General features: G+C 54.2%; 1 protein-coding gene across 6 annotated transcripts in view; it reads right to left on the minus strand.

Moving 5' to 3' along the window:
• The window catches only part of Cux1 (cut like homeobox 1), a 316,712-nt gene that overhangs the window by 25,841 nt on the left and 266,644 nt on the right, over window positions 1-24,227 (minus strand). For 2 of the 6 annotated variants that reach the window (XM_027952930.2, XM_027952929.2), the window contains exons 21-23: window positions 12,356-12,658; window positions 8,802-8,990; window positions 3,752-4,016 (exon numbers count right to left, since the gene is read on the minus strand). The exons of the other annotated variants lie outside the window; for them this stretch is intronic. In XM_027952930.2, coding sequence (XP_027808731.1) covers window positions 3,752-4,016; window positions 8,802-8,990; window positions 12,356-12,658 — 757 coding nt within the window. The remainder of the gene's footprint in view (window positions 1-3,751; window positions 4,017-8,801; window positions 8,991-12,355; window positions 12,659-24,227) is intronic. 6 annotated transcript variants of the gene reach the window in all.

The following is a 24,227-nucleotide window of genomic DNA, read 5'->3' on the forward strand; positions in this document are numbered from 1 at the left end:
ACCAAGCCCCAGGGTTAGGCATGCTTGGGAGGTTTTCTGCAGTGCTTATGACTCAATAAAGGGGGGATAGTCTGGAAGGCCTGCGGTCAGCCAGGTCCTGCACCTGGGCCTCGTGGAGCCAGGAAGTGGAGAGCTGCGGTTCTGTCCAGGACATCAGAACTCTGGGTGTATCTGTCAACCTGTTTTGCAACTATTTGCTTCGTGCACATGAGTGAGCTCAGAATCTTGTCCTAAGATTCTTGAGATATGGTTCAAAAGGCAGGGTTCTGAGAAGCCCCCAGCAAGTTCTCTGGGGAAACAAGATTCCCCCCCTTCCCTGGGACAATAAGGGGGGCCTGGGAATGGCAGCTGCCATGATCAGTCCTGGTGCTGTGCTGGGAGGGCGGCCCTGCTCTTGACTGGCTTCCAAGCCCCTTGGCAGTGAGAAGGCCTGGCGAGTGAGCAGCCAGTACCACCCTGCCCTGTTAGGAGGTGACAGGCAGCTAAGGTTTGGTTCTTGCCAGGCCCCAAACAGAGTGCAGGCATCTTGGAACCAAGTTTACAATCTGGCTCTGCACTGGACGTGCAACTTGGACAAGACAGTTTGACCTTTAAGCTTTAGTTTTCTTATCTGAAAAATGAGAGAACACTTTCTTCCTTGCTGAGCAGTTATAAAGATGAAATAAGGTATTAGATGTATAATATTGGACACAAAGTAGACCAACAGGAACAGTAACTCTTCTTACTGCCCAGCTGCCTCTTACACGAGAGAAGGCACACAGTTGAGCGTGAGTTAGCTGGCACACAGTTGAGCGTGAGATAGCGGGGCCAGGGCTGGCAGGAAGGCAGGCCGACGCCTGGGGCATGGGCCCTGGCTTTTACACTTGCAGCTTGGTTGACTCCTGGGACCCTTCTCTGTAAAAAGGGCCAGAGGCAGTCCTTCAATGCAGGCTGGAAGACGGGCATGAGATGAAACAGCTACTAAACGCATGGCCCAGTGTTTGGCAAATGAGATGTGCTCAACAGATAGGAGAGAGACTCATCCTTCTCTGCTTAAGACTTGTCTCCATGTTCATAAGGAATATTTTCTTGGGCTGGGGGACAGATTAGAGGTAGAGAATTTGCCTAGTGTGCATGAGGCCCTGGGTTCAATCCCTAGCACGGTAAAACCAAAAACCTAGAATTAGGAATATTATCTTCCATGTAGAAAGATGGGGTTCTAGGAGTGGTTCTATTTTTGTTTTTTCTTTTTTTTTCATTTGGAGACAGGGTCTCACTAAGTTGCTGAGGCTGGCCTTGAACTGTGATCCTCCTGCCTCAGCCTCCCCAGTTGCTTGGATTACAGATGTGTGCCACCATGCCTGGCTATTTTTTTAAAACATAATTTATTAATTTGGGTGCTGGGATTGAACACGAAGTCCACGGAGCTAATCCCCAGCCCTGGTTCTAGTTTTGACAAGTTGCACAGGCTGGCAGATGCCATGGCATTTAAGGATCAGCAGTTTCCACTGAGTGAACCTGTTGTTCCAGAGGAGGCCAGTGTCCTTGGTGTGTTCTGCATTCCTGGGGACAGGGTCAGCTTGAGATATTTCTAATTCCCTCAGGATAAGATAAGGGAAAAGCTGTATTTTTTTGGATGAGGGCATTAACGGACCCCAAGTGAGGGTCCCAGTGGGACAGAGAAAATCAACTTTCCCTGTTTGACCCCTTGGAAGGCAGGTCAAAACCTACCTTAGGATTTTAACACACTCAGGGCATGGGCCAGCTCTTGCAGTGAGCCTGGTGGCTTACCCAGGGCCAGCTGCTCAGCGCTGAGGGTCTCTAGGGAGAGTTACCTGAAGCCAGGGAGAGTACTTGGGGAGAACCTTGGCTTTTAAGTTTGCCCGCTGCAGGCGAGGGACTCGGCTCTCTGAACCTTGGGCCTTTATTTTTTGGTGGGATGTGGAACCCCGGAGCCTACACATGCTGGAAGGCGCTCTATCACTGAGCTGTGCCCCAGCCGGCCATCTGAAAGGACCTGGTGCTAGCTTCTAATTCACGGGACTTAATTTATCCAGTTCTCCTACTTGAGTCCACATGTGCAGCCCTGCCCCTCTTGCCCCTCCTCCAGATCTCGGTGGCTGAACCTGTCGTGGCCCTTGGTCTCCACTTGACTTGGCCCAGCCACTTTGTTGTGCATGACGTGAAGGCTCATCGTCACAGTTCAGAAGTCCTGCCACTTTCCCCCCCTCCCTCTGTTTCTGCCAAGGGTGGGTGGTTGAATTTGCTTTTGCTAAGTGCAAAAGAGAGGATGTCCACAATGGCTGGCTGGCCACCATGGGATGGGCATTAGTGTGGCTGTCAGAGGCTGGCAAGCCAAGGGACAGCAGCTGGGGAATCTGAGGAGCACGCTGGCCAGGAGGCCAGTGGGGGGCTCTGGGAGAAGCCACCAGCAGGGCAGGGGAATGGCTCAAGATGGTCTGTGGGCTTGAAGCACCTGCGTCCAGATCCTTAGCCCTCTAGAGCTCCAGGGCTTCCACATGACACTGAGAGTCAGGCTCCTCATAGGACTGTGACAGACCTGCAGAGGCACTGCCCGACCCTGGCAGGGCCAGCAAACCTGGCCCACATTTCCATTTGCTCTCCTCTGTTTCATGGTTGGGGAGCAACAGGACCCTAACTGCTGGCCTCCGTCTGCCTGTTTTGATCTGACGGGTGAACGTGGGGTGAATGTGCTGTTTGTGTAGTGTCCCTGTACTTTCTCTGTCCTCGAGGAGACAGCCCAGGGCCAGTGCTGCCTGGCTGGAGCAGTCTGCTTGGCCCGAGGGCTCTGGTAGCAGGCTCATGACTCAGCCTTCCCTAGTAATCAGGGTGTGGTTTGGCTCCTATTTTAAAATTCCCCTCCTTATGCAGAACCCAGGTGGTTTACTGGCCCTTTAGAGACCCAAGCAGAACTTATGGGTGGGGGAGGCCCAGCCAGACTTCTCCCTCGGGTCCCCAGGGGCCTGTGATCCTCTGCTGCTGCCACTTGTTCTGGGTGAGCAGTTGTGAGATCCCCACCTGCCCTGGCCAATCATGTGCCATGTCACGTGGATCACCCAGAAGTGCCTGCTCCAGTTTTATTGAGTCACAGAGAAAATGACATTCCCTTGAAAACCAGCAATAGAGACGGCACTTATAAGGTACTAATCCAGCAATTTCTAACAGGTTCTGGGACTCCTAGTTGCTGGCAGCAGGAGTGTGGTTGTAGCTCTGGCTTAGGGTCCTTCAGGGTCCTTCAGTGGGTTTCCAGGCTCCTGTCTGCAGAGCCCTGGGCCCTCACCTGCTCAGCCTCCTCGAGCTCTCTGCAGAATGAAGACAGCCCCACACCCATGTGCTTGTGAGGACCAAGGGTGGGACGTTGGTGAGAACACTCACTCAGACCTAGTGGCCACTCAGGAAATCCCGGTCAACTCTTGAACTTTCCCTAGGAAGGTTCTCAGCTATTTCGTTACAAAACTAATCAAGCTGATTTTGAAAACAATACTTTAAAGACCCTGAGAAGACACAAAATTACCATGAAAGAAACGCTCACTACCAGGGGACCTAATAATTGCCTACGCTGTCCCTTGCTGAATGATACCGTTGAGAGGTAACATTTTCCTGGTCACAGCAGATGTGGACTGTGACTACGTGACACTGATCGGAAGGAGCTGGCCCTTCAGCCTTGGAGTTAAAACTGCCCATCAGACAACATGGAACCCCCACCCACCCACGCAGAGGGCTTGGGATTCCAGGGTGCAGCAGGCCGTACCTGTAGTTGTGGAACCAGTTGATGACGGTGCTGGTCTTCAGGTTGAGCTGGGTGGCGAGCTCCTCGATGGTTTTTGGTGACGGGTATGGCTTCTGCTGATAGGCTCGCTTCAGAGCCTCCTTCTCTTCGGGAGCCAGCACCACGCGGGGCTTCTTCAGCTGGTGCTGTGGCTGGGGACTGGCACCCTGGCTGTAGTCAATGCCCACCGCAGGGGGTTCACAGGGCTGGCTGTCGCTGACGGAGCTGTGCCTTCGCTTCATGTAGGCTGTGGGGAGAGACACCAGAGTGAGGCCAAGGTCTCCAGCCAGGCAGCCTGGCGCCCTGGCCCCCTGTGTAAGGGTGACAGTGTGTCACCAGCCTGCCGGTGCTGTGTGGAGGGCACCTCCACGTGCCTGCACTAGAACCATGCTGATCCCAGACACACGCACAACAGGGGCCCTGCTCTGACGTCACATGGGTCCCTGGCTGTCCCTGCACAACCTGACAATTCAATGGGGGCTGCAGAGAAGGATCCAGATGGATGTCCAGAGTGGAGTGGGACAGGGAGGCAGCTGCAGGCGTTGTGGAGGGACATGGAGGGATGGCAATGGGCTGGACTGGGGTGGGCCGAAGGGCTCTGCTTTGCTGGGGAGATATCTTGAAGGACAGAAGGGAGTAACCAGAAAATGCTGGCCGTGAGACAGAGAGGGCTGTTGGACAGCAGAGCAGCGTGGACCAGGACGGCGTGAACTGGGCTAACTGTGGGCATGTGCATGCGTGCATGAGCGTGCACACAGTGGGCAGTGGTGGTGGAAGGCGATGTAGAACAAGAAGCTGAGCATGGGCAGGGCCAGGACGGGCCCAGGCTGATCTCTGCGCTGACGGCAATGAGTGAAATGGAAGGATTTTAACCAAGTAGCTTAGGAGGACAGTTTGGGTCACAGAGGGCCTTAGGGGACCGACCACAGGAATAGACGCTATCTAGAAGCCAATGACAAGGAGAAGGTGAGGGGTCAGAAAAGAACCGTGGTGGACACCAGCACACAACAGTGCTTCCAGGGAGAGGCCACGAGGGCCACAGAGGCTGGGAGGACAGCCAGGGCACGGTGGGATCCCAGAGGGGCTGAAGGAGGCATCAGATGCTGCAGGAGGAGTGTGTGGCAAGGACCCAGGTGTCCCTTGGATGCAGTTGATTAGGAGGGGGATGGAGACATGAGGTTGTGGCGGGCAGACCCTGGGAAGCTGGGGTGGCCAGCAGGGGTCACGCCCCAAGAGGCTGAGCCATAAGAGGGGAGAGGCGGGGTGGCTTCTCGAGGGCAAGTCCAGGGCTGAGCTGGCAGATGCTGTCCCTGCACCGAGGGGAGGTGACAGAGAGAGCAAGCTGGCTGCTGGGAAGGTGAAGATGGTTTGAGTGGGGTGGAGGAGGGAGGGGCCAGGTGTGGGCTCCAGGTGGGGCCAACGCATCTTCTGTCCTCAGGGGAAGGCAGGAGGAGAGAATGAAGTTGTGCCGGGAAGTCACGGGCACTGGGCCTGAGGGCCAGGCGGGGCTGGGAAGCGTAATGAGGGACTTCAGGGAAGCTGGAGATGCCACCTGGGAGCAGAAGCAGCCCAGTATGCAGACTCCACAAGACCCAGCAGCCCAGGGAGGAGGGGGAGATGGGAGAGGAGCACGGTGGCTGGAGGGATGGGGGGTGCTGTGGACTCGAGGCCTGGGGAAGGAGATACAGGCAGAGGGAGCTGGGTACCAGGGCTTAAGATCCAGGAGCAGAGGAGTTTGGGGCATAGCCAAGGGCTGAGGATGTTAAAGGACTTGAGGCCCAGGTGCTGGACAGGTCTGGTGGGCCTTCTGTGTGGGGAGTAGAGTCCCCTGGCTGAGGCAGGACCGGGGACATGGAGGAAGGCCATGATCCCAAGGCCACGGTCTTTAGAACAAGCAGAGAGTGAGCAGGAGGCTGTGGGTGACTGAGACAGGGAGGCGCACAGCCCGTCTGCTGGACTGGCTGAGGCGGCAGCATGAGGCTACAGCGGGGCCTGGGGCTGGGGGGCTTCGCAGGCTGCCTGGAGGGGCTGGGGGAGGAGGACCCGGGTGGCCAATGAGCGGAGTCGGGGGTAGGCCTAGTGGTGCCTGCTGTGGGGGGTCGTGCCTGGTGAGGGGGGACGTGCCTGGGTGGATGGCAGGCCTGGGCACTGCTGGTGCCGAGGTTCTAGGCTGCACCTTTTCCTCTGCCCTGTGTGCTGGTCACTGCCCACCATGCTTCAACTCTGCTCTGCTCTGGAAAGGAACCCCCTGCACCCCTCTTCCCGTGGACACTGGACGGGAGCCTGGAGTTCTTCCCCAGCCCTTGTGAGCGACAGAAGATATGAAGCCCTGACTGGGACGAGAGGCACCTCCAGCCGCAGCAGCAGCCACTCGCTCCCTCCCCAGTGGACCTTGGGGAGAGCAACCCCTATGTGTTCAGTTTATAGGTGAGGAAACGGAAGCATGGCGGGTTTCAAGACTTCACTGGAGGTCACATGGCAGGTAAGGGACAGGGCCGAGGCCTGCTGTCCGGCTGCGGAAGGGGCAGGCCCTGAACAGAGTCCAGTGGGGGCCACAGCAAGATGGCACTCAGGCCTCAGATGAATGTTGGAGGAGAAGCCTGGGTCATCGGGCCACCAATGTGAGGGAGATAAGAGAAGGCGGCAGGGGTTTGAGTGAAACAGACACAGGGGAGGAAGGACACATCAGCTCTCGCGGGAGAAGAGATGAAGCTCTGAGGGAGAAGCAGCACAGGGTCCCTGTGGTTATGTGGTCTGCATGATCTGCAGCAGAGGCTAACTTTCTGTTTAAAATTTGTGTGGTCATAGAGACTGAACCCAGCCCTTCAGCATGCGACGCAAGGCTCGACTGGGCACATTAATTTGAAGGAATACAACTCATTTAATGAGCACTTGTTAAGCTAAGTCCCCACCCCGCAGCCCGTATCGTGAATCAAACCCAGGACCTCGTGCATGTTAGGCAAGTGCTCTGCCACTGAGCTATACTTCTAGCCCTTGAAAATTTTATTTTGAGACAGGGTCTCACTAAGTTGCCCAGGCTGGCCTTAAACTTGGGGGATCTTCCTGCCTCAGCTTTCTGCGTAGCTGGAATTACAGGTGTGAACAGCTGCACTCTTTCTAATAGTCATGGCCTGGAGAAGTTAGCATTTTTACCCTCAGTTTGCAAGGGTAGGAGTTTAGGCAGGGGTGGTGCTTAGCTCACCTGACATTTTATTAGTAGGACCATAGAACAATTGAGAAGGTAAATTTCCTCCATAAAATATCAATACAGTCTAGTCAAGGGCCAGACAGAAACAAGCCTAGATTGCCTGGTGCCCAGGGCCCTCCCCTTGCACTGGGAGGGCCCAGGAGTTGGCAGTGACCCGTGGCACTGAGGGAGGACTGGGCTCAGGCACCTGCTGTGTGAGTGACCGGCTTCGCAAGTGAGCAGCCCCAGTGAATGACACCACAATGGGACAGCTCGGGGACCTGGCATGCTGGGAGGCCCAGGCCCTGCTGAGACAGTGACTCTTTGGCAACACAAGATGGCGCCAAGAGCCCGTGTGGAAGGAGGTGCAGAGCCTGGGGAGCCCCTGCAGATCTGTGGGGACTGAGGTCCTTTCCTACCAGCCCAGGATGGGAAACACAGTGGGGAACAGTGGACTCAGGCCCTCCCCTCTCCTGATATACAGAGGGAAACCCGCTGCTCGGGAGGTGGCTGGGAACTCGCTGGGCAAGAGCAGCCCTGGGCTCCGTGGCTGGCAGAGCGCTTGGGGGTGTGGGGTTCTGGACGCTATCACTCTGCTTTTAGTGGGACTTCCCTAACGTGGTGTGGTGCCAGGCCGCTGGGACTGTAGCGCCATCTGGAGCTGCCCAAGAGGCTGTGGCCTTGGTCCACACACCTAGGTCTGAGGGGCCCTCTGATGGCTGGAATGCCACAGCCCAGGCAATGCCCTGGGACCCCAGGAGTGGCAGCCCTTGGCAGGATGGCAGCACAGGGCCAGTGTGGATCAGGTGGCCCTGCGGGTGAATGCTGCCCCTGCTCCTCTCAGGCCACCCTCTCAGCACCCATGCTCACCTCTCCACATGCGGGCACCTAAGCTGCTCGGGGAGGTGGGTCAGTGAAGCTCCAGCACAGGACCCGGCCAGGGGAAGCACTGGGAACGGAGCTGCTGGCAAAAGACCCAGGTCCAGAGGGCTCTGGAGAGGGCGCTCGGACGCTGCTCCTTGGAGCCCCAGCCCATTCCCTGGTTGGGGGCGAGCAGGGCTGCTGGGATGGACTCTCCTGGGGAATTAGGAGGCTACCAGCCTGGGCTCCCCACCCACCTTGGGCTAAGGTGCCCTGGGTGTGGGGCCAGGCAGAGCCCCATGGGTGCTGGTGATGGCCATACCGTGTTAAGTCCCTCTGCATTAGCTGAGAGGAGGGTGGTCATCACTGGTATCCATGTGCACCTGAGGGATTTGGACTCATCACCCCGTGGGCTACGGAAGGTGATGGGAGGGAATGGGGGCCCTGGTAGCGCTCAGGGAGATGGCACAGATGCAGCTCTCCACTGCAGGAGACCAGGCTGGGTTACCTTAGTGGAGGCACCAACCTCTCTGAACTCGAGTTTCCTAATCTACCCGTCTCTCCAATAACACAGGGAAGTCGCTAGCATGTGGTACATGTGCAGCAGACACTGGAACACCCCACCCACAAGCAAATAAGCTGTCACCTGTGCTTTGCCCTCAGTGGTAAGAGAGTTCACATTCAGGCTGCTGGTCAGAGGCAGCCACGGGTCTTCCCAGTCCTCTCAGGTATTCATCAGCTGAAGATTACCCCCGAACCCTCTGCCCTGCCCTATAGTGCCTTGGACAGGGACCCATGGCCTCATTAGCTCTGTGTGAAGGATTTAAAGAAAGGGCCTGCTGGTGTCGTTCAGTGACAAAGGGCTGGCCTGGCATGCGCAAGGTTCTGGGTTTCTGGGTACCTGCGATAAAACCAACCAACCAACCAAACCAAACAGCTGTCGTGAAGGAGGAGCCCCCCCTGGGCGGTGGGGGGTGGGGTTACCTTTCTTCTCCATCCGCTTCATGTCCATCAGCTTCTCCACGTTGTTGGGATCATTTAGCCACAGCTGCATCCGGACAAAGGGCTCCCGTCCCTTCAGACTGAGCTTGTGCCAGGGTTTAGGGCGGGCAAGGAGGTCAGAGACGGAGCCTTGGGTGAGCCCCAGGATGGTCTCCCCAAACAAGCGCTGACCTACAGGGAAAATGGAAGCAAGAGACGGTCACCAAGGGCCAGGGATCTGGGAAGACAAGTAGGGTCAAGTTAAAATCAGTCACGGGTTCAGTGGTCCACAGTCTGGCCAGCTGGGGCCTGGCTCAGAGCCAGTCCTTTGCAGAAACATTTCTTTTCTTTTTGTGGTGCTGGGGATGGACCCAGGGCCTCATGCATGCTAGGAAGTGCTCGGCCACTGAGCACACCCCAGCCCCCAAACACTGGCAAAAGACCCCACTGGCAAGGGAGCTGGCACCAGGCCTGCGTTCCGTGTTTACCCAACACGTGATGCTTCTCTCAGAAAAGCCTTCAGGCACCGGATGAACTGAGTCTCGATGCCACCTGGGGCATTTCTCAGAGGCAGTTAAGTCCCCAAGCCCAAGTAATAACCCCTCCTGGGTTCCTGCCCAGCAGTGCCTGTGTCTCTTCTTGATTAGCAGCGTTATGGGTCTTGCTGGGAAGACAGGGCACTTGACCAGGGTCACAGCTGGAGAGAGGAGGGAGCATCCCAGCTTTGCCTAGGCAGGCAGCCGCTCCTGCAGGCCCGGCCCTAGCTGATTGCATCCCTCCTGGTGCCCTTTCTTCTCCCAGGCGGGGGGTTACAGAGCCCTGTGGCTGTGGAGAGTGCAGCAGTGCCCAGTCTGCAGGGCTCACAGGCCTGGAGGAAGGTCAGCTTTTTCCAGGGCCTGCGGCTGTGGGTGGGGAGAGCCACCGCTTCCCCTGACCTGAATGGGAGGAGCTCAGTGAATGGGACTCATCAGGTGGAAATGGAGACGGGGCCAGAGAGGCCAGCAGCTGGCTCCACCAAGTGTCCAGAACATGGACTTCTTGGGCAAGGAGCCTTGATTCCCCACGGCAGCAGGGAGACCCTTCAGGGCCAAGTCCACCCTCTGGGAAACGGAAACACTATCCTGAGCTCCCAAGTAAGGTGAGGAAGAAGACCTCACAGGCTCTGCCTGTGAAATGTGGGTCCTCCAGGTGAAGGTGTATCATACGAAGAGCTTCTGATTATAGAAAAAATATTTTTATATCAGTCATTTTATTTACTTATTTACCTTGGGGTAGCAGGGATTGTACTCAGGGCACGGACCACTGAGCCACATCCCAGCCCTATTTTGTATTTTATTTAGAGACAGGACCTCACTGTTGCTGGGGAAGGCTTTGAACCCATGACCCTCCTGTCTCAGCCTCCTGAGCTGCTGGGAGTCATTTTAATTTTTAAAGGTAAATTTACTGGGGCTGAGGGTGTCACTCAGTGGTGAAGGGCTTGGCTGGCATGTTCGATCCCCAACTCCACAAAACCAAAACCTAAAAACCAAACAACGGCTTCTGCACACTCTTCATTGAGCCTGTAAATGCCCAAGTCCTTGCCAGGTGTTTTTTTTTTGTTGTTGTTGTTGTAGTTGATTTAAATAAATTTTACTTAATTCTAATGGGGCACACTAATCTCTCTTCATTCCGCGGAGCTCGCTATTGCTCTGTCGGGAGAGCGGTACGTACAAAAAGCTCGTTTCTATTTTCTGGGCCTCCCTGGGGGAAAACTATCAAGTGATTATTCTTAGAAAATTATCTGCATCACTTTGAGAGCGTAACTGGCTGTGGGTCTCAATCATTTTTCTGTGTGAGACCCTGAAGGAAGCAACAGACCCTTACCCAGAAGCACCCACGCACCCATTTGGTACGTTTCAAGGGACTGACTGTGAACAAGCCAAAACCCCAGGCCAAGCTGGGAGGACACTGGGTCTTGACCAAGGGCTAGCTCTGCTGCCGAGTTCAGCCCTAGGTGGCCTCTCTGGGGCCCCAACTCCACCAAGAGCCCCATTGGAAGGGAGCTGCTGTTCCTGCATCACTGAGACCAGGCAGAGCAACCCAGGGACTGCCTCTGAAGGCCAAGTCCAGGGACTGCTGTGGGCTTTTCTGGAAGTTCCTGCTCACAGAGGAGGCAGCCCCTGGTCTGGGGAGCAGCCCTTCCCCAGATCACTGGTCTGTGCTTTGCACATTTGGAAGCTCTGCAGCCTGCGGGGTGCTGCTCAGGCTGTGTATGACGAGCACCAACTAAGTCTCCTGCAAGGACGCAGAGGTGGAAGGTGGGCCTAGTGGGGAGTCAGGGTTTGTCTGCGTCTCTTAACTCTGCTTTTGCCAGTTGGGGTTTTAAAATGAGAATTTTCTTGGGTGGATTCTGTTTACATGCTTCCTCTCCAGGGCGGGCAGGGGTGTCGTACCAGGTCTGCTTCCTTGGACTTGGGATAAAACTGAAGGAGGGGCCAACTCAAGCCTAGGATTCCTGCACAGTTTAATAACCCAGGAACACAGGGACTCGGGTCATGTGCTAAAGCGAACAGCTACATTTTCATTTTTATGAATTAAATTAATTACAGACATTCTCAGTGGGTGCCACTTCTCCTTGCTATCTGGACAAATGTATTACACAAAGCTGGGGTGGGGGCTCTGAGCCCAGGCTGTACACACCAGGTCAGCCAACTGACCTCAGCTACCCCAGTCCACTCTCATTTCCTGTGAGAAAACAGACACACAGGCGCCTTCTGAAGGTCCCAACCAAATCCCAGCCCCCTGTGGTTATCAGCCGTCCCAGCAGTGGGGATGCTGCGTCCCTCCTCGTGTTTCCACCTGGAAAATAAGGGGGGGCCTAAGGGCCAGGAGGCTGTTTCCAGTCTCTGCCCAATGACGCTGCAAGGGCACTGTGGTGGGATGTGGTGATACACCCATCTTCCGAGGGCCCCAGCTATGGCCCAGGGGTGACACAGCGCCCTTAGGGAGCTACCTCAGGCAGTGCCCAGGAGGCTGCAGCACATTGGCTGGGGCCTGACACCAAGGGAAGGTGACAGTCTTAGCTCTCCTGGGCTACCTGGAGATGGTTTCATGAGGCGGCAGGACCATAGCAAGACCCAGGACGGTGGCCAGCGGCCAGGGAGCATGCCGGTTTCACCGAGGAGTGCGAGCGCTGATCCCACACCAGACACAAAGCTGGGAGCTGGCTGGCGGGGACCCAGGCGCTCAGCCTTCTCTAGGAAGCCACTGATGCTGAGGGGCTGAGTGATCTACTTAGGTCTGGTGCCCACTGAGGATGGTCTGAGTGGGCCACCAGGTCCTGGGGAGGAGAGGGGTTGGGACTGACCTACAGGGCTCTAGTTCCTGCATGAGCCCCTCAGTGTCCGTAGCTGCAGGGCGGTTAAGATGGTTCGTGTTATTTACGTATTTCTTTGCACTGCCAGGCATGCGAGCAGGGCCCTGTGCGTGCCAAGCGAGTGTCCTACCGGGGCGCCCCCAGCTACTCCCCCCACTCATCATGTCACCTCAGGGAGGAAACAGCTGGAATGGGCACCTACCAAGGTTGTTGTCCGTCAGCACCTCCTTAACCCTCTTGGTTATGCCGTAGGTGTCCAGCTCTGGAGACATGGCTACTAGCTCTTGGATGCTGAGGGCCGAGTGACCGGAGAGAGGCAGAGGGGTTGTAGGCTGGGAGTCTGGAGCCGGCGGGTCGGTGGGTTCTGGTGGTTTGCCATCTTTACTGGTCTCGATGGGGGGACAGGGCTGCTGGACCAGCTCCGTCAGACTCTTCACGGACTCACTGGAACTCATCGGGGACTCGGGGGCAGGGCTGCAGCTGGCGGAGGTCTTTGGAGTGCTTTCTGCAATTAAACACACGAAGAGCCGCAGCTGAGAATAGCTGTCTTTCACCACGTACATCTCCTTTCCTTCCCAAGGAAACGCTAATTAAACACCCGTGTTGGAGCCACGCAGTGTGAAAGTCGATGGATCTTTGCACGTTGTTGCACAGTTTTTTGACTGAGAGTAACCTCTAATTTTCTGTATTAAAAGAACAAAAATAACACTAACAAGAAAAAAAAACCTAGAGGTTTAAATAAAAGGTTTCTGAAGGCTTAATATCAGGGCATTCTGCTAAGAAATATCTGTCATATTAATCATGTGTTATCACTGTCATGATTTCTTCTAATGAAACCCATAATTCTAATAATTCAGAAGGACTGTGGCTACATTATAACTTGTGTAATTATTTTGTATTTTCCAGAATAAAAAGAATGGATAGATTATTTAAATGAGGGCTGTCTTGATGTGTGGTCACCACAGTATGAAGACCCTTGAACCCAAGGTCTGGCTGCTGGTCCCATGGTGGCACGGAGGGACTCAGGTCTTGGGAGCTTGGAGTGGTACACTGTGACTGCCTGAGGGGTCACCAACTCTGGCAGAGATGGGGAGATCCAAGGAACGTCCACTCTGTACCAAGCCCCCGGGGATCCCTGTATCACTGGTTTGGGAACACGAACTTCTTTGTCCCTCCGTGCTGTGACCCTCACTGAGAGTGACTGGCCAGGGCAGGCTGTCAGCTTCCACAGGCTCCTCCGCTTACGAGGGCCTCTGCTGTGCTGGGTGCTGCTGGGGTACAGGGGGGATGCTGCCCCGGACTTCTCTTCATCTGGGACAGGACACAACAGGCTTCAGTGGAGTTCTGGGGGGTTGGATAGACTGGCCACTTCCAAAGACAGAGAAGAACTGTTGGGGAGGAAACGTGAGATGACTCAGCACCGGGGTCCTACCCACAAGGCCAGCCTGCCCTGGCCAGCTTGGGGTCTGGCATAGTCTCCACCCCACCGAGCCCCACACGTGGCGAGCCCCTCAGTGCCACGCATGTGGCTTGGCATAGAGGGCTGGGCCTCAAGGTCTTCTTCTTGCTACTCCCTCAGGCCCCAGCAGGCCCCTTGGGAACATTAGCACGTAGGCAGACACTCCCAAACTGTCCCCTGACTAAAGAGGGAATGTCACAGTGGGAAGAATTTGATTTCATTTCCCATATGGGACTGTATTCCAAGTGACAGGTGCGCTCTATGTGGATACCTAGAAACCCCAAGACCCCAGGTAAGACAGCTAAAATTCAACCTGATAAACCTGCTTATTGTCCTGAACGAGTATAAAGTCCCCCATCACAGAAAGCTGTGTCCCCAGCCTGGAGAATCAGGTTAAAAAAACAACCAAACTGGTTTGCGAGAAATGTAAAAGAGACAGACGTGACAGGCAGAGATGGTCTGTATCCATCTTTAAGGCAATATGAATCCTACAAATCGGATTGCTTTTCTCTGCTCACCCCCGGGTCACCAGACAACTGGATATAAAACCCAGCAAATGTTGTTTTTGTATCTGAAGCAGCGAAGGAATCGTACTGTAAATTTGCCCTGATTCACCCATGCGAGGGACCAATTTGGCAGATCATCCATCTTGGTCCTGTGCACTGTCAGAGACAGCATGAATCCCCACATGATAAACAGATTTCTCCTCAGGTTTGTGTCCTTTAACCCACAGCAAGGTCGAAAGCATGGCCGCCTGGCTCATAGACCCCGGATGCTGGCGGCTTCCTTGCCTCCCTGCCTGGTTTGGGCGTTTGCACAGGCAGAGCTCACCAAATACCTCCAGGGGCCCCACAGTTCCCTCTTCTAGGAATTCTCAGCCTGGAAGAGAGAACTGGTGGGGGGCACTCAGCACACACGGCTGGCGTCCCCCGGAGCGCCCAACCATGGCTGCAGACAAAGGCTGAGCCCACCCCAGGTACTGTGGGTTCGAAGCCTGGAGCACGCATGGGGCCAGCCCTCCAGAGAGCTTCTGGGAAGTACTGTGGTCCTGGTGGCAGGACTAGCAGAACTAGTATGACCAGGCCAAGCCCAGGGTCCTGTTGGGGACCTGGGCAGGGAGAGGGCAGTGGCCTGTGTGGCTCTGGACAGCACAGAGGAAACATGGCTTCCTTCTTCCCCCCACTCCCACCCCAGTAAGGCCCACTTGGAAGGCAAGAGGCTCTGCTCCAGGCTCTGCAGCGATTACACAAGACAAGGGGAGGCGTCTGAAGCTGGGCATGAAGTTCTGGGCTGGGAAGGGCCACTGTCATGGCGGCTCTGCTGACAGCAATGATGCTGGACCTTCCTGGTCACCCTGGAGGGGCCCCTGGTCTCCCCACCTGACAGCTATGGACAGGGCTGTCACAAGGAACGGCCTGCCATGAGACTGCCGCTAAGTAAATGTGGCATGAATCTGACATTTAAAAAAAAGAGTGGCTATTAAACTGTATTGAGACGTACTTGTTTATATAAAGGCCCACATTTAACATAAGTCTCTCGCGACTTACTGCTATTTTGTCCACAGTTCCTGACACGTGACTGAGATGCTGGCTATGGACTCCAAAGGCCACACCCCACAGGTGCATCTAGATTATGTTCTAGAAAAAAGCTAAGGCAGACCAGTGGCCGCTAAGGCAATCACAAAGGGGCAGTGGGGTATCTGGGGGACAATGGAATTGTCAACCGTGACTGTTGAATTCATACGACACTCACAAAAAGAGACCATATTTTTAAAATCCCACAAAACCCTTCACAGGACAGTTCTCTGCATGAAGAGTACATTTTCCTGCATGAGTCATACTTTGATAAAAACCTACTTAGGGAATGGAGGCTGGTCATTCCCTGCTCTGTCCTCCTGTCTGAGTGATCAGGCCCCAAGAATGGGACAGGGGTGGCCCTGCCTGGTTGGGAACAGGATGCACCTAAATGACAATGAACATCTCCCTGGGAGGGGACCCTCAGAGGGTCACTTCTGGTGACTCTCATACAGAATCAAGAATCAGCAGCTAGGCAGAGGGAGAGGGTGGTGAGGAAGAAGGGAGAAAGTTCTAGATGGCTGGAGCAGGATGCAGAAAGCCTGGGGGGAGGCAGTGCCTGGTGGGTCTGAAGCACGAATGTAACTTAGCGCAGCAAGAGGCCCAGGGCTGCGCTGTGCAGGGTCTGGGAACCCCTCTGTGGAGTGTCTGTGTTTGGGTCCTATGATGGGGACGGGTCTATCTAGGATGGGGCTACCTGCACCCCAGCAGTTCTTCTCTCCCAAAGTCGCTCACTGGGCACAGAGTGTTTATTGAGGCTTCGTCCAAAATAGCCTGGGGCTGGAACTAGCACCCACCACCAGGAGGTGAGGGATCTGAGCCTTCACACAGTGGCCTACGAGCTCCCGATAGCAGGGGGGACATAAGACCTGGAGCCACCTGGGATAAATTTGACAAGAGGAGCCCTGAAGGCCGGTGTGGCTTAGTAGCAGCATAGGTCAACAGGGGCAGAAAGCGTAAGCTTGCTGTGTGGCCATTGCTCCCTGGTTCCTGAGTTGCTGAGAATGCCAGTCTCACAGGCTGACTTCCAGGAGGGCAAAGTCAGGCAGGGGCTGCAGCGCCATCTCCCACGTTGTGTTTCTTTTAAACATAACGGTTTAGTTATGACTGAAAGCTGAGGTTAAAGCTGGGTGCTGGGAGGGTGCGTCCTCACTGCGTTATCTTGCACTTTGTTTGAAACATGATAGACTTAAATATTAAACAGCAGGAAAGCACATTCTATTCCCTAGTAGAGAGCAGGAACTCTCAAGAACAGCAAGACAGGTGGGAGGTGCTGGGGAGGCCTGCAGCACCCAGGTAAGAGCTGGTGAGGCCTGGAAGACCACCCAGGTGGCACCATGCACAAGCTCAGCCAAGTCACAAAAAGCCAATCCACAATGGCATCAGGGAAGGGGACCAAACCACACTTCCTACCACATATGCAGGGAGAGCATGCCAAGGGTGCTGTGCCCCATTCTGCCCCCATTTCCTATTAGCCTGGGTGGAACATGCCCCACAGCCCAGGCACTGCCATCTGGTTTATGCCTGGACACAGCAAAGGTGGGGACCAGAAGAGCAGCAGAAAGCCTTTGTGTTCCTAGCCATTTTGTTGTCTGCCAGTCACCAGGATAGCCTGCCTGCCTTCTCCCTCCCTCCATCCATCCATCCATCTGCCCGCTCTACCCATCCATCCTTCCATCCATCCACCTGTCTTTCCAACCAACCATCCATCCATCCACCTACTCACCCACCTGCCCATTTGTCTCTCTTCGTCTGTCCGTCCTTCTGTCCGTCCGTCTGTCCATCCATTCACTCACCTACTCACCCACCTACCTATCTGTCCATCTGTTCATCCATCCACACACCCACCTACCCATCTGTCTGTCCATCTGTTCATCCATCCACACACCCACCTACCCACCTGTCTGTCCATCTGTTCATCCATCCATCTGACCAACTATCCATCCATCCATCCATCCATCCACCCATTCACCTGACTATCCAACCATCCATGCATCTACCTGCTCACTTACCCACTCACCTGCCCATCCATTCGTCTGTTCATCCATCCATCCATCTATCCAACACTCACCTAACCGCCCACCTGCCTATCCATCTGTCCGTCCATCCATCCATCTATCCAACTGTCTGTCCATCCATCCATTCATGCATCCATCCACTCACCCACCTACTCACCTATCCGTTCATCCATCTATTCACTTGTTTAACCCATCCATCCATCCGTCCATCCATTCATGCATCCACCTACTCACCCACCCACCCCAGCCTCCTGCCTATCCATCTGTCTGTCCATCTATCCATCCATCCATCTATCTACCCATCCAACCACTCACCTACTCGTCACACATTTTTAAAGCACCCACTCTGTGCCGTGCACTGTTAGCATCAGAGACAAGAGAAATGAAAAAAAAAAATGTTGCTTTCAAGGAGATTGCTGTCTGCAGGTCTGGCACAAAAAGGGGAATTTGCGCATCTTAAAAGCCCAGCGATGCAGATGCAGCTGATCCACCCAACTCTGACAGTAACAGGAAGTGCTACATTTGAAAGTGATCTGTGTGGGTTAAATTTTCCTGCACAGTGTTGAATCTTGCTTAGGAGGAGCTTGGTTGGGAAGTTCAAAGAGCAGAGACGGTGACTCAAGGCCCTGTGAGATACACAAGGCGTTCAAGAACTGTAAAAGGATTATGAAAAATATTATATTCCAAAAACAGCAGGCAAACAACAGCTGCCTTGAGTTTGCAATAGAAGCCAATTGAAAATGCACACCCGCCACAATTTTCCAAGACAAATCTCTCTGCAGTTTATCCGATCCACTGTTGAAATTTCCATACCCAGCCCTCTATCGCCGTAATAATAACCCAAATTCCATTTAGTGTTCATTTGAGCAGTCAGGATAAAGTCATTTCTTATTATCTCCCCACTGTGTAAAAAACAGCTTGAAGGTAGGAAGTCAGCAAGCATTTTCACCAAAAAGTAATTATTGTAAGTGACATTTTTACTGCTGGCATGCCATAAGGCGAACTGCACATTCAGAAGGACAAGTTGCTGAAACAAAATGACAGGGTACTCCGTGACATTCCGACAAGAACCCAAACATTATTTAACTGGCGGCTGGTCTGATGCACCACTTTTCATTATGTCCAGAGTGTGGGTTCTGAGCCCATGCCAAGCCAGGAGATTCCAAGCGACTGTAAGGACAGATAAGTCGGCCAAGGGAAGAGAGGAGGTGGTGATGGCTTGGCACATGGGAATGTGCGCGAGGGAGGGACCAAAGGGAAGGGGAGCCCAGAGCCTGAGGAGGCCAAGAGCCTTGGGCTGTGGGCAGCAGGTTCTGGGGAGCCCAGTGCAGGCAGCTCCAGTCCAGCAGGCACCCTGGCAGCCCCAGAGGGCACTGAGGGCTTTCCCAGCCCACAGCTTTGACAGCTCCAGAAACCATAGAGGGTGGCCAGCAGCCTGGAGCGCTTCCCAGCCATAGTTCCAATGGGCAGGCGGCCTGGAGGCACCTCAGAGAGCCCTCACCCGGGGGCTGACAGCCGGGCAGTCCCTTCAGACAGACTGAGCCTCCGCACCAAATGTGAGCAGTGACCTCACGTGATCTTTGGTTCCCACAGGGGCAAGGCCTATATCACACGGTGACATGAGCTCCTCTTTCACCCAGGGCTCTGGAACTAAGCATAGCAGTCAGTGCTGCTGGGTTGAGGGTGCTGAGCCCTGCCTCTGCCTGCACTAGTGGCAGTCTCCTGGCCCCCAGGCATCCCCCCACCTCCCTACAGTCAAGTGTCTCTGTTAAGACACGGCCAATGTAAAATGTGGACTTTTCTGCTTTTGGGTGTGAGTGGTATTTTGACTGATTTGCAGGAGCCCAAACACAGCTCCTTTGACAGACATCACAGAGGCCTTCAGAAGCCTGTCACACCCATCCCCCTTTCTGGGCCACTGGGCATTTGTCCATCAAAAAAGAAACAAAAGAAAGAAACGTGCAACAGTACTCAGGCACAGAGAGTGACGTGCAACAGTACTCAGGCACTGCAGTGACGGACCACAGAATGGCCTTCCATCCACACTGCGGGGCTCCCTGTCCAGTGCCAACAGGGCAGGGGCCTTGCAGCTGTAGGACTGCCCCTACAGCCTCTACTGCCTTTCTCTGCTTGGAAGGTCCGTGCAACATGCAGCAGCCTCAGAAATCAGAGCAGGTATTTTCCTGTCCTCCAAGGCCAGCCCCAGTTGCCTTAAGTCATTGGAAGTCTCAGCAAACCACCAAGCCATATTTCCCCCTTCCCCCAACAACGGTGGGGAGCAAGCAGAAAAGGCTGGGGGTGTGACCTCGGGGCGCATCTTCTATGAAACTGGAAGGCCATGCTCTCCCACTTACATGTGTCCCTCCGCTGGGGCTAAAGTAAGGCAGTCGCGGGACACTGCAGCGCGGGCCTGAGTGTGCGCATGCGCACAGTACGACGCATTCAGTCTGCAGAGGCACCCTCCCGGCGTGGAGCCGAGACGCACTTGTTTCATAAAAGCAAGGTGGTTTAACCTACCCAGACATGATCTCCCCTCCGAGCCACTTGACGAAGGGGCCCGTGTCCTTCCGAGTCTGAACACAGTAGCGCTGTACGCAGGACCTGGGGCAAAGGCGGACAAGCAGCGCCCCTGGGACAGGGCTGGGGATTGGCAGGGATCAGAGAACAAGGCCTGCCGGCGAGAGGGAGAATGAAGGCATGAAGGCCACTCTGGAGCGGCAGGTCTGGCCTCAACTGGAGCATCCAGAGGTTGTCCTGGGGTTGAGATGACCCGAGGCCGGGCTGGGGGGCCTGGTTGGGGCCACACAGGGAGGGGTGCTGCTCGCCCTGGGGCAGCTCTGGAGAGACAGAGCCCAGGTCAGAGCTGACAGCCGGGTCTGGAGCCAGGGCAGGGGTCAGCTCTCCAAATGTCTTTACTGGCTGCCTGGTCACATTAGGAAGTACCAGGATGGCTGCTGTCCCCCTCACTGCTTAGTAGTCAACCCAATGTTTACAGGCCCTGGACTCCTGCAGTCAGCAGCTCTCCCCCTGAATTGGGAAGTCCACTGGGGTCCTGGGCCCACCTGAGGAGCATGAGGGGCCTGGCGGAGGAGCTCACTGGGGGCAGCAGTGAGCAAGTGGCACAGGAGGGGTCTGGGATGTCAGCTGCTGTCCCTCAGGGCTCATTTTTCCTGCGTGTCTTCTATAAGTTCTTAAGGAAACATGCACATCAAAGCAGAGTTTGGGAATATTAAAAATTAAAAAGCCTGCTGAAATTACAATTCAAGTTTGGAAAGAAAATCACAGGCTGGCATGATTGCTGATGTGACAGTGGGTGGCACAACTGGCTGTGCTTCAGGGGCACGGGCTAGCCTTGTTTTGGCCTTTCTAGCGATCCATACCAACCTAGAAATAATGCTTTTAAATTACCTTCAATAACCTTATTACCAAGCCAGCTGTGTGTGTATGAACACTTATCAATGCGTCCCTATGCATTAAGAGAAAATGTATGTCACACAAACAGTCTAAATATATATTACTGAGATGGGAAAAAAACAAACCCTCCAGTGAAATTGCTTTGCTGTAATCAAAGATTAATCACTGTGTGAGCAAGCATCTCTCTCTCTCCCCTCTTCTCTCCAGGGTTCATTTCCGGCTTTAGGCGAAGTCACCAAGTCACAGTCTGGCATGCAGTCACACTGCCATTCTGATGGTGGAATTGATTCCCCCGGGTTTCTGACAGCCAGAGGAGCTAAGTGGTGGTCTTAAATATTATTTCCTTCCTGAGCCTTCTAGGCCTGTAGCTTAGAGACTCTCCTTCCCCCCAGCACGTGGTGGGCAGTGGGCTTCAAAGTGTCCATCTGTGCAGGCTGTGTCTGCCCCAGAGCATCCTGTCCCCTTGCAACGGTGCTGCTAGTCAGCCAATGTGTGGGTAATGAGGTTTGGGCTGCAAAGGAATGTCCCTTAGAGAGTCCGTGGCCAGCCGCCGCCAGTGGCACACACTATGTGGCTGCTGCTTCCTGTCTTTTGTGCAGTGCACAGGTGAGTGAACTGGTCTGGCCCTACAAGGAACCAGGTGACATCTTCGTTATATGTGACAGTATTAGAAAAGCTATTAAGGTACATTATTTTACACATCCCCTAATCTCTCCATACTGCTTTACTTAATTTGTGGTGAAATTGTTGGGAAAGGGGACTTAATGTAGGACAGTCGGTAGAAGTAATTCATCATCTCCCCGCTTCAGTGCCCCTGTTATCAGCGAGCTCATTTTCTGCATTCATCATGCAATCAGCCTATTATTTGCATATTAATCAGGCAGTGGACCATGAAAGAACTGCGTCCTGGCCAAGTGCTGCAGTATCTCAGGAGAAACACTCAGTAATTATCATACATCAGTGTTATGATGTGGTAATTGATTATAACATCTTTCTGCTGCCCCTGGGGAGTCCCTTAGCTAACCCAGCTCCAGGCACTCTGGGCAGATTTTTCTTTTCCTGCAAAAATTCAAGTCACCGTTGTTGTGTCCTCTGACTGCTGCTTCTGGGGATCGATTTTCTTTTCCGATTTTGCAAGGTATTTTCAACTGTGTGAAATAGCACTGACCTTAACTCAGGAGAAAGTCTAGCTGTGAGGATGGGGGTCCCTCTGGACCTCTGAGTCCTCACCCTCAGCCTTCGGCTTCAGAGCTGCGGCCATGGCTGCCACACGAGTTTCCTTATCAAATAAAGTGCTGCAACTTGGGTCTCTCCTAATTGCAAAGTTGGTACAAAGGTAGTTTGCCTGCTTTATTTAGGTGCCAAGTGACAGACTAATTTTGGCCCTTATGTAAAGGACAAACCCAACATCTGCCAATTCAGACTTGGGCTATATTTAGGAACTCAGTTCTAAAGTGCAGAACAAACATAAAATCAAGATGAAGTGGGAGATGGACACTGCCTGGCTGTATCTTGACCTACTGGGACTGTGCCATGGGGACTTCCCTCTTCACTTGTGGGGACCACAGCATGGTCCACGGACCAATCCGATGAGGCTAGGCTCCACAAACCGGGATGGCTCTGGTGCTGGAGGGAGAGTGTGATGGCTGAAGGCCGGGGCTGTGCCTAGCGATCCAAGGACCTCGGGCCACTGTGTCTGTTCTCATTGAACTTAGACAAGAAGGGGTTCCACAGAAGCCCGGCCTCTCCCTCACAGGCCAGATACCATCTAAGTCCCCCACTTCCAAGACTAATAAATGGGGGTCTGGTGTGCCACTGCCTTGCTGTGGGTCCCTTCCCTCCCTCCACCTGGCTCCCTGGCGGTAGCACGTGGTGACCATCCCGGGGGACACACCTCTTGACACATCTGCTTTCCTTGTTTGTCATGGACCTGCTTTTAACTTTGTCCAGTTATGATCTGAACACAGTTTGTTCATAACTGTTGTTTTGAAGACTGGCTTTATATCTCTCTAAGTAAGGCTCAAGGGGCCAACCCTTGACCTGCTTGAGCAGCCAGGCCATCAGGGCCCCAGGGCTCACCCCTGCAGATCTGTGTGGTGGCAACGCCACCGACCTCGGGACCACACAGTCTCCCTCTGGGCCTGGCTTTCTGGTCTGTAAGGTGGGGCTTTCCCACTTGCTGATTAAAGATTCAGGACGTCAGTACAGCATGCAGCATGTAAGAGATGTCCTGCACCCTCACTTCCACCCCCTTTCTTAAGTTACCTGACAAGTTTTAAAAGCATTTTGGCTCTTCATCCTTCCCTAGAACAGAACCACTGAAAACCGAAGTCCTCATTTCTCCTATGACCTACTTCTGCCTCTGGTACTGAACGCCCAGTGTAGCGTAAATTTTCTTTCCCAAAGAAAGCCTGCGGGGAGGGAGAGATGTGTCCAGATGCCGGGCCTGGGCCCACTGGGCTTCTGTAAACACTGACCTGGGTAGTGCTGGTACTGGGGTCCAGACAGGAGGCTGGGCCACCACTCACCCTTACCAACTGTCCAGTCTAGAGTGGTTTACCCTATGTGGCCTGAATGATGACCCGTAGTCTTACTCTTGAAGCTCAAGATTTTGGGTCCATTTAAGGAACGGTGGACGAATAGGCAACTTCCAGAGATGGAATGGCAATTCTTGGAGACCAAGAATCCAGACAGCTGCACACAGGTCACCCATCAGTCAAGTAGACCATGGCACCACTACTTAGTGACAACCACACCTGATGAGCTCTATTGGAGGGGCCAGCAGAGACTGGACTTCCTACTGTGTGGACCTATTCTAATCTAGGGCTACTATGGCACCACCAAGTGACCCACAGCAGTCGAGTTTGCAGAGGTGCAGCAGAACAGCCTTCACTGGCTTGCTATTTCTTTGATGATGCCGGGGATGGAACCCAGGGCCTCACACAAGTGAGGCAAGGGCTCTACCAGCAAGCTGCACCCCCAGGCCCCAAAGCCAACATTTAGACGGCACTTACTCTGTATAGTCCTCATGGCTCTGAAAGCTCTCATACATGAACCTATTTAAACCTCCCCAGTCCAGGAGGCAGGGACTCGAATCTCCCACTTTATAGAAGAAGAAACCAAGGCATGGGGAGGCTAAGCCACTTGCCCAAGGCCACATGATCACTAAGTGGCAGAGGACCAGCCCTAGACGCCACCTCTGAGCCTGCTGCGCGTCTGCTACTCTCATGGGGACACCAGGAGGGTCCATACTCAAGAACCAACCTAAGGAGAGAGGAGGGGAGCAAAAGGGGAGGGAACAGAATCCAACATAATTTGAGGGAATTGTGCCATCATATTATGACCATGTGCGAATATGTGATAACGAACCCCATCATCATGCATGAGTATGATGCACCATTTAAGAGGGGAAAGAGAGTCAACCCAGTCATCTCTCAGGAGCTGGGCTGTGGCCAGTGTGGGAGGCCCTGGGCTCTACCCCCGGCATGCAATGCGAAATGAAACACGGAAACCTTCAGCGGTAATCTGTTGGATAAGACGAGCAGCCAGATGAGGATCCCCTGTAGCTGTGAACAGAGGAGGGAAGTCCCCATGACGTTGTGCTGCATG

This window comes from Marmota flaviventris, chromosome 19 (genome assembly GCF_047511675.1).
Source record: "Marmota flaviventris isolate mMarFla1 chromosome 19, mMarFla1.hap1, whole genome shotgun sequence".
Lineage (NCBI taxonomy): Eukaryota > Metazoa > Chordata > Mammalia > Rodentia > Sciuridae > Marmota > Marmota flaviventris.